This window comes from Bidens hawaiensis, unplaced genomic scaffold (genome assembly GCF_021521415.1).
Source record: "Bidens hawaiensis isolate Kalapana, Puna unplaced genomic scaffold, B.hawaiensis_p1.1 tig00008655_1, whole genome shotgun sequence".
In the NCBI taxonomy this organism is placed as follows: domain Eukaryota; kingdom Viridiplantae; phylum Streptophyta; class Magnoliopsida; order Asterales; family Asteraceae; genus Bidens; species Bidens hawaiensis.
The window spans coordinates 292,309-301,893 of NW_027491625.1; the positions used below are offsets into that span (position 1 = coordinate 292,309).

General features: G+C 34.3%; 2 protein-coding genes across 2 annotated transcripts; both read right to left on the reverse strand.

The window, feature by feature from the left end:
• Positions 1–3,453: 3,453 nt before the first annotated feature.
• Positions 3,454–3,948, reverse strand: LOC143529697 (uncharacterized). The gene has a single exon (XM_077025432.1). The coding sequence runs from the start codon at positions 3,946–3,948 to the stop codon at positions 3,454–3,456; it is 495 nt and encodes a 164-aa protein (XP_076881547.1).
• A 3,542-nt stretch (positions 3,949–7,490) lies between these two features.
• LOC143529698 (uncharacterized) lies at positions 7,491–9,050 on the reverse strand. Its single transcript, XM_077025433.1, has 2 exons — positions 8,782–9,050; positions 7,491–8,440 (listed from the first exon to the last, which is right to left on the reverse strand). The coding sequence occupies exons 1-2, from the start codon at positions 8,876–8,878 to the stop codon at positions 7,491–7,493; spliced, it is 1,047 nt and encodes a 348-aa protein (XP_076881548.1). The 5' UTR covers positions 8,879–9,050.
• Between the last annotated feature and the right edge of the window lie 535 nt (positions 9,051–9,585).

Sequence of the window (9,585 nt, forward strand, 5' to 3'; positions counted from 1 at the left end):
GATACTAAAGTGGCTTGATAATTTTGCACTGGGTTGAAGAAGTGATACAACCAGAACATCGTGTCATCGAAAAATAAATAATAAAGATAACGAAACACCTGAAACTTTGTTTACAAGGGAACATTCATTAATAGTAACCAAAAGCGAGGATTGGGTGAGGGGTGTTATGTCTAAGTGTTTGGTTGTTAGAACTATTGTAGCCAAAATAACGTTTGCGGCATTTTATACCCCTAGGTGAATACAACTAGGAGACTGGTATTCCTATTTTCAAATGAAGAATAACCCATTTTATCTTTTTAAATTCAGATTCGCTGTTTTTTTATCAACGGTGTCTTTGGTATTCCTGTTCTTAGCCACCCTCTCACCATATTATGCCGAGCGTGATTTCGTAAAGAAGTTACCCTTAAAGCTAGTGTGTGGTTTTGGAGCACTCTTCCTCTCGATTGGAAAAATGATGGTTGGAATTAGTATAAGTTTTTTCCTACTTTGCGACGGAGATATAAAAGAGGCACCAATCACCTTTGCTAGTTTGGCGAGCGTGGCTGTCTCTTATGTGTGTTATTGTATTACCATCTTTTAGCTGATGTTTTACGTTCAACATATCAATCCAAATATCTCTTTAAACGGATCCTTTTTGTTTAAGGCTGTTAGAGATTTGTGTTAGTGGTGCTTGCATGGGTCTATACCCATCTATTCTAGCCAATGATGATGGAAATCTCTATCAGGCACTGTTGTAAAAATCGTTAGTCAGGCGGTGAGGTGAGGACTAGCGATTAATCGGATCAGACTTAAATGTATATTTTTCAATTTTATATTTACACGGGCACATTTTTATATGTAATTTTCAGTTTCATACATACTCAAACTTATTTTGGCCAGAAATTGACTGGAATCTCGCGGGAAATCGTTGGATTTTGCTGGAATCTAGCCTGGAACCTCTGAAATTTGTCGGAAAACGTTGATTTTGGTCAGAATCTCGCCGTAAATCGATGATTTTGGCCGGATTTGACTGTTGACCGATTAATTGGCCGACTAGCCCAAAGTTAATCAGTGAAGTGGGGACTAGCGATTAAGCGGTGCATAATCGGAATTTTTGCAACACTGCTATCAGGTAGCTAGGAATACTAGCCGGCAAGCTTACATCTTGTCCATTTTGAATTTTGTTTGTTTTTTTATGGAAAGCCATTAGTGACTATTGTCTTGTGCTATTGTGTGAAAGTTACGTTATGAAATGCTATTTGTTAATGCTGTGTTACAATTTTCATTAAAGTCTAACTTAAAACAAACCAAATCGTATTTTTTTTTCTTTTGAATGGCAATCTTTTTATTTTTATTTTTTATTTTTTAATTTGGGAAGCTAACATCGACATCCAATTATTATTATCTAGACCAACAACTGCTATCAATTTATATTGATCAATATCAAATCTCCAAAACCAATATGTGTGTACCTCAATTCAAACCTTGTAATTTTGATTTCAACGTCTGATTTAGAACACATGTTATGAAGATCACTACAAAAGGGTATTTGGTTAATGCCATCCTGAGATATGATTCGATCAAACATTAATCTTTAAGTGACATTAGGGAGGGCAATAAGTCTACATCCGCACAACAAACAAGCCTAGCTGGTTGCATATACATAATGAAAAACCGTAAAATGACCCTAACATTAAAGACCTAATAAGAAGTTAATCATACTGCTTTTCTCAAATGCAATTTCATCTTCAATGCATAAGTAGTGTATCATCACACGTTCACGTGCATCCAGTTAGGTTCATGTATTAACATTTTATTATGAATATTTGCGACAAGAAATGAATCCTAATTTTCGGATGACCAATCCTTTTAATCCAATCCATTTAATGTCTTTTTCGGGAGCCAGAGGAAATGCATCTCAGGTACATCAGTTAGTAGGTATGAGAGGATTAATGTCGGATCCCCAAGGGCAAATGATTTGCCCATTCAAAGCAATTTACGCGAAGGACTCTCTTTAACTGAATATATTATTTTAATATTTTATTTATTTGTTTACTATGTAAACTGTTACATTTAGATTACTATGTAAACTGTTCAGTTCTTTTTTTTGGGTTGGATATTTTGGCCGTTTATATTCATTTGCGTGTTTAGGGTAGTTTATGACGTTTGTGTATCCATTAATGTTTGTTGGTGTCCGGTTACGTCTGATAGTTCATCAATGTCTGCTTGCGTTTGTTTACAATATTAATTAATGGACACTAATGAACATTAAACTCAATTATTTAATAAACGAACACAAACACAAACACGAATTTGCGTTCGGTAAAGTGTTTGTGAACCGTCTGATTTTCCTATAAAAAATTAACAGACAAACACGAATAAAGTCTCATCAGGTTCAGTTACAGTTCTATAATCACACTTGATTTTACCCATATGTAAATAAAAATATGATTATATTAGTGAGTGTAACGTATTGGTTTCTTTTTAATTGGGATAATCATATTTTTCCTATCTATGACTCTTTAAATGAAAATTTATCTAAACAAAATTTCAATTGTATATTTCCCTCTTGTTAATTTTAAAATTAATAACCTTACCCATTATATTTTAAGTTAGTTTTCCGTTTGGGATGGTGATGTGGTTACTAATTAGGTCGTTAGGGAGTAAGGTAGGATGTCATAGGTTAAATCTATGTAAAGTGTAATATTTAATCTTTTTTAAAATAAAGTTAGCTTTTTGTTTGTTCATGTTAATATTTTGTCCCAATCCAATTTTTTACCCGATCTATATGTTATAACTTGACCCATATGTATTTGCCGCTGCCCATCCTTTATCCTTAACCATTTGCCCCCACGAACATGTTCATTTAAAATCCCTCACACTAGACCGAACAACGTGGCGTATACGGGGATGCTTATCCGTAGATGCCCCCACTTCCTTCATACCCATTACGAGTGATCTAACATATTACGCATGTGTGCATGTGTGTAAAGTTATTTGTGGTGTTCAATTATTTTCAAGCATGTCCGAATCTGAATGGGTTCTAACAGAATCTAATGCCCATCACTTATAATTAAAAAACAAATGTTAAAATGGGAACCAAAAAAACATTCCTGCTGTCTAGTTAGCTAAATGCCTATGGCCAAATGTATTGCTATATAATAAAGATTTAGAGTATGGTTAGATAAGATCATATGGTGTTACAAAGATTTTAATAAAAAATAAAGGTTTTTATTTTATGTATTGTTAAGGCTATGTGTTGTGGAGTACCTAACAATAGCTAGTTATCGTGTCACGTTACTACCACGTAGGTAGCTAGTTATCTTGTCAATTTAAGCGTTATGGATTAACACCACGCAACTACAACTTTAATATAACTCGCTTCTAAAACTCAAACACACATAATAAATCACAATGTGTAAAGACAAGTTTAAACATTTTATCAAACATGTTCTTACAATCAATCGAATGTACTTAAAATATATCGAGGATTTCGAGAATCGAACGGTTACAAAGCGGACATGAACCTCGGTTCAACCATAACTCCCTCGAACACACCCTACAAAACGTATGCCCACATGGTATGAATGCCGCGCCCTTTTTTCTCCCCATACACACGCAACACACCGAATCCATCCCCTTTTCATCATGATCGTCCGTCTCTTCCAACAACCTCATCAATGACATCCTTCTAGGCGTCGCAGGTATCGTACCTAGGACACTATTATCTTGAGTCAACGACATTGTTGACCCAGAGTCACGTTCAGCTGCCAATGCGGTTGCAAGATTCATCCTAGGAGATGGGAAAATGTAGTGAGCCTCCAAAGTTGACTCGGGTAGTGGGTCAACGACATCTTGGAGGCTCATGGTGGAGGGTGCAGTGACCCAAGTGGACCCACAACACGCTAGTCCTAGTCGCTCTTGGAGGCTCTTGCGTCTCCGGGATTGGTCATTGTTACCGGCTTCCATTAGACCATTACTTTGTGAGATTATAAATGGTTGTGGGAGGTTATAAATGGTGGGAAGAATGAATGAAGTCAAAAAATATATATTGTGAGGTCATTGACAGCTCAGCTCCAAAATTTGAATTTAATAAAAAGTTGACAAAATGAATGAAGAATGAATATTGGAAAGTCTAGGGGGTTTGTTGGTAATATATGAGTGATATATAAAGTTATAGTTACACACCATGGAGTTTTATTCATCATGTTTCTGACACTTAACTGATATCTGAACTGACGAACAGTTGAACACCCGTAGTATTGGATAGTTATAGTTAGGACTATTGGCTAGAAGATTGCTCATAAAAACTAGAGAAGATTTGTTCGAAGTCAGCTTGATTTGTAAACGAGTTGAGCTAACTCGGTTTTTAAATGAGCCGAGCTCGAGCCAAGGTTGGTTCGCTCGTTAGCTTGCTTACAGCTTGGCGCCTGATTTTATTTCTTTTCTCCATTTTTTTAAATTATTTTGCATATTATTCCATCATGAACTTGTTTTAACTATAACATAACTCCCGAATAACATTTTTAAGCTCCAAGCACTGCAAAACGAATCATTCTCAAAGTAACTATATTTCATGTTAATAAACGTTTAAAAGCACATAGTTAGATCTGTTATAAGTCAATCAAATGCCCACGTATCACTCAGTTAAATTAACATTTTATATTTAATTTATAGCCAAATAAAAAAGATAAATATTTTAAGTTTAACTCCTCATCTTTATTCACTCCAATTCGCCTCATGACTCTTACTTCTTCTAAAGTCTATCAATATAACTGTGCCAAATTGAGTCTAAACTAATTTCTTAAAACTATTCCAAGTTCGAGTTCAACTTTTTAGCTCGGTTAAAAACTCTAGCAAAGTCTTTGTATAAGATTTGTACTGCCTCTGCTCATGAACAACCCTAGTTATAGTATGCTAGTTCACGCTTAACTTAACGGGAAGGAAGGGAAGATAGATAGAATTAGATGAGTTCCATATAAGTGTTAAGGACTTATTAAGTTGTTTAAACATATTGTAGGGTGCATTTTGAATAGGATAGAAAGATTAAGAGTGGTAAGTAATATAGTGGCATAGGAGTACAAAAGTTGAAAAGTTAGTTGCCGCCCATAATTTGGAGGGAAACAATAAACGAGGTACTTTTGCCATGTGGCGCTTGCTACTTAAAGTAACTAAAGTTAACAAAAGAAAAACATAATACTTTGATTTGTTAAAGTTTCCACACTAAACCAAATTTTTATAGGTCAATTTTGTTGAGTTTGTGCACGCTTCTAGATCCATTTTATTGCATATAGAAACTTAAAAGGTAACTTATTATTTACTTTTAAAAGTAATAAATTATAAGCATGTATAAAAGGCTACAAGTTTTACCACTTGTCACTTTTACATTAAACCTCATACTTTTTAACAAATTTATAATAGTAAAATAATAATTACCATTATTAAAATTTATTCTTTAAAATTTGTTAATTTAATATTTACTTTCTTTTTTTCAAATATTTGATTTTTATAATTATCTTTTACTTTAAAATTGTTTTTAAGACTATTGTAAAACGACTGTATTAATAGTGTTTAACGGGTTTATTGTTTCTTGTATAATGAATATCTACTAAATATTGTATTTTCAATAATTACTCGTGTAGTACACGGGCCTCAAACTAGTACATAATATACAAATCAAACTTATTACGCCGATCAAACAAAAATTTTATTCTTCAAGTAAACACCCTAATTCATGTACTTCTCATCCAATAAAGATTTATGATATATGTATCCAGGGGCGGACCCACATAGTTCCCATCGGGGTCTCGGGACACCAATGTTTTTTAAAAATTACTTAGACGATATATTAACTTTTGTAAGGACCCATAAAAATTATTACTTGGAACCCATACTATTAAGATTGAACTAGTCTAGTGGAAAGTCCCTTGTTTTTTCTTTGGGAGGTTGCAGGTTCAAGCCTCACCATACCCAGTTTTTTTAATATCCTAGTCAATATTAGTTATTTAGTTAGGGTATTTGTGTTCTTTAGTTTATCCCATGTAACCATTATAACCATGCAACATATATAATGACAACATGGGTTTTACATATTCTTAAATTATTTATTATGTTTATGTATATTATACTTAATAATTTATTTGTGTAAGAGTTAGTTTTTCATGTCTTGGTTATTTACGTAAGACCATATATATATAGCTTACGCTTATGTTTTTCGGGCATGAATAAAAATGAATTAAAAGTGTATGTTCTATCTAGTTTCTAATCTATATTCTTTCTACTTACTCGTTTTCAATGACACCATATTTTCGTGTTTTATTATGTTCCTCGTCTCGACCCAACCCGAATAATGACCGACCCGAAAATTTTGTAAACCGAAAAAATTGGGACCCCATTGACAAAAAATCCTGGGTCCGCCACTGTATGTATCGGATGCACTCGGTGTGTTCGAGCCTGTCCTAAGGATGTATTATAAATAATCCCTTAGGAGGAATGTAAAGCCAAACAAATAGCTTCTGCCCCAAGAAGAGAGGATTATGTCGGTTGTTCGGTTGTAAGCGAGGGTATTTGAATCAGTCAATCAGACTCAAATAACTCTAAATTCGATTTATCTTTTTAACTGGTGAAGAAACTTGTTAATTCCAAATAATAGTCATGCCGGTTCTCTTCTTGCTCATTCCTTGGTTTGCTATAAACGTGCAATCAAGTATTTTGGAAAGGATTTTTTTGGGATTTTCTATAATTTAACTTAAGTTGTTGAAAACCTAAAAAGTGTTTTTCATATACTACACCTCAATATCAGGGCGTGCGTGGTGTGGTTCAGTGTAGTTTACGGCTAAAACTAAATCGAAAACCAAAACTTCGTTTTTGGAGTTTTTGAAGCTGTACAATTCCGGTTTTCTTTTTTATTTCGGTCTGGTTTCAGTATTTTTCGGTTTTCGCCATTTGAGTTTGAAATTTTTAATTAGGCCGAATTTTTTTTTGACAAAAAATAATGAATTAGAAATAATTTTGTTAATTGTAAAATAATAGACTATTATATATTTGACAAAAAAATATTTGAGTTACATATTTATTAAATTCTTATAAATTACTTAATATAAAATATAAAAAAAATTAGGAATTCGGTTCGGTTTTCGGTTTTTATTACATGTAACCAAAACCTAACCGTTAGTTCGGTTTTTACAAAACATAAAACCAAACGGCCGTTTTTGTTTTGGTTAGGTTTTTTCAGTTTAGATTTTTCGATCGGTTTTTTAATTTTGGGTCGTTTTTTCGGTTTCTTACACACCCCTAATCAAAATTAAGCCAATTGATCACTAGTTATTATAAGTTTCTTTTTCTTCTTTAAAACACATATTATTGTAACATCATTAATTACCGTACGTATAATTAGATGCATGTGCGTGCGAAGTTATTTTATAAACAACAAATGAATTAAAGATGTCTCATGAACACTTATGAATTATTATTAGCTTTAGTACACTTATGAATTAATATGTGCATTCAGTTCAAGCCTTGGTCCAAGATTTGATTGTGACATAGATGCCAACCACAATCCCAACCACCAGAATCGCAATTGTGTTCACGCCATAACCCGATGCCTTTAGCTTCACGGCTAACTCACCAGCCGCTCGTTTATACTTCTCCAAGATTGTCTTGTCCAAATAACTTGTTTTCGTCTTTGACTCATTTTCATGAACACAACATTTCGCTTCACTTTTTTCTCCTCTTTCTTCCACGTCCCTCTTTGGGACATCTTCGTCCTTCACTACTTCTTTCTTTTGAATTATTTTTTTATCTTCATTTGATTCCACAAGCTTTTGAGGTGTTGCAACGGCTGCAGGTTTAGCTTCCACTGACTTTTGAGGTGTTGCAACGGCTGCAGGTTTAATATCCACAGGCTTTTGAGGTGTTGTTGCAACGGCTGCAGGTTTAGCATCCACAGGCTTTTGAGGTGTTGTTGCAACGGCTGCAGGTTTAGCATCCACAGGCTTTTGAGGTGTTGCAACGGCTGCAGGTTTAGCTTCCACTGGCTTTTGAGGTGTTGCAACGGCTGCAGGTTTAACATCCACAGGCTTTTGAGGTGTTGTTGCAACGGCTGCAGGTTTAGCATCCACAGGCTTTTGAGGTGTTGTTGCAACGGCTGCAGGTTTAGCATCTACAGGCTTTTGAGGTGTTGTTGCAACGGCTGTAGGTTTAGCATCCACAGGCTTTTGAGGTGTTGCAACGGCTGCAGGTTTAGCTTCCTCTGGCTTGGGTGCTGGGGTGATCATTTTGGGTTGCCTAACAAAGAGAATGTTTCCTTCGAATTTTGCACTGATTTTGTTGAGATCACAATTTGCGGAAACTGGAAACTCCACACGAAATCGACTCCATGTGTTTTCGTGGAGCTTTCGTTCACCGCTAAGAATCAAGTTTCTTGCTCTTAGTTGAACCCTCAATTGTTCCTTAGCAAAACCTTTACAATTTACAAATTCACAGTATCAGACGAGGGTAGTCGAGTGTTAATATTGTAATTATATATATGTTATTGTAATTATGGTTTAATCGATACATGTATTTTTATAAACATATCAATCAATCAATCATGCCCAGTAAAATCCCACCGACTGCAAAGCTATAAGTAGTGTCTGGGGAGGGTGAGATGTAGGCACACCGTACCTCTATCCAAATGAATAAAGAGGTGGCAAATAATGTCATATTAAAATATAAACACTCGACTATACAAATAATGTCATCTAGTACATCTAATACTCAGGGATTCGAATTAAAACTTTGGCATTAACGAATAAAAGAAACCTGGAAGATAGACGAGAAGGGTATCTGAATCATCTTCAGGTACCCACTCCATTGAGGGTTCGAAATCTTGATAAACTCGAGCCGCCTTTGATTCCATCTTTGAATGTTAAAATTGTGTTTGATGATGAAAATGTTAAGATTGGTCTTGTTGAATAAATACACAAACTTAACATTTGCTGGAAGTGTGAATGGTACCAAGTTTCTTGCCATATAGATATACCTTTCTTTCTTTTTGGTTGCTTTGCCTATGCAAATCCTGTCTAAAAAGTAACTTGTTTAGATGGCACAAGTACTTTATGTATTCTAGATTAATGTTGTTTAAGGTTTGATAGTTTATACAATATATCTTTAATCAAAACAAACAGACAATATACATGCATGACCCAAAATTGGACAAAGATTCATTTATTGTGGTATTTATTATTATTTTTTTAAAAAAAATCACTACTATGAAAAATAGGTGATATTGATTATCCGAATTATACCTCTAAATATTTTGTTATTTTTTTCGTTAATTGACTTTTTAGCTTTTATATGTATAAACTCCTTGGGTAATAAAATTAATCAAGTGTCGGAAAGGTAAGACAAAACGTAATTGAGAAACCACAAGGGATAATATTTTACAAACTAACGAGTACTGAGTAGCCCCCTGCTAGCGAGTAATCGGGTACCCAACATGCATAAGACACGATTTTACAATGAGATGTGAAACTGTATTACCAATATCTGTCTCTTGTCATTCTCGTTAGTAACACAATATATGCATGTGTTAATATTTGTTTGAAACATTATTAAACACAAGTT

What these genes read in the sequence shown, in the direction of transcription:
- LOC143529698 (XM_077025433.1), bottom strand. Translation starts at nt 8,878, where the DNA reads ATGGAATCAAAGGCGGCTCGAGTTTATCAAGATTTCGAACCCTCAATG. An exon ending in CCTTCTCGTCTATCTTCCAG is followed by an intron (nt 8,441 to 8,781) that starts GTTTCTTTTATT and finishes TAAATTGTAAAG; the next exon opens with GTTTTGCTAAGGAACAATTG.
- LOC143529697 (XM_077025432.1), bottom strand. Translation starts at nt 3,948, where the DNA reads ATGGAAGCCGGTAACAATGACCAATCCCGGAGACGCAAGAGCCTCCAA.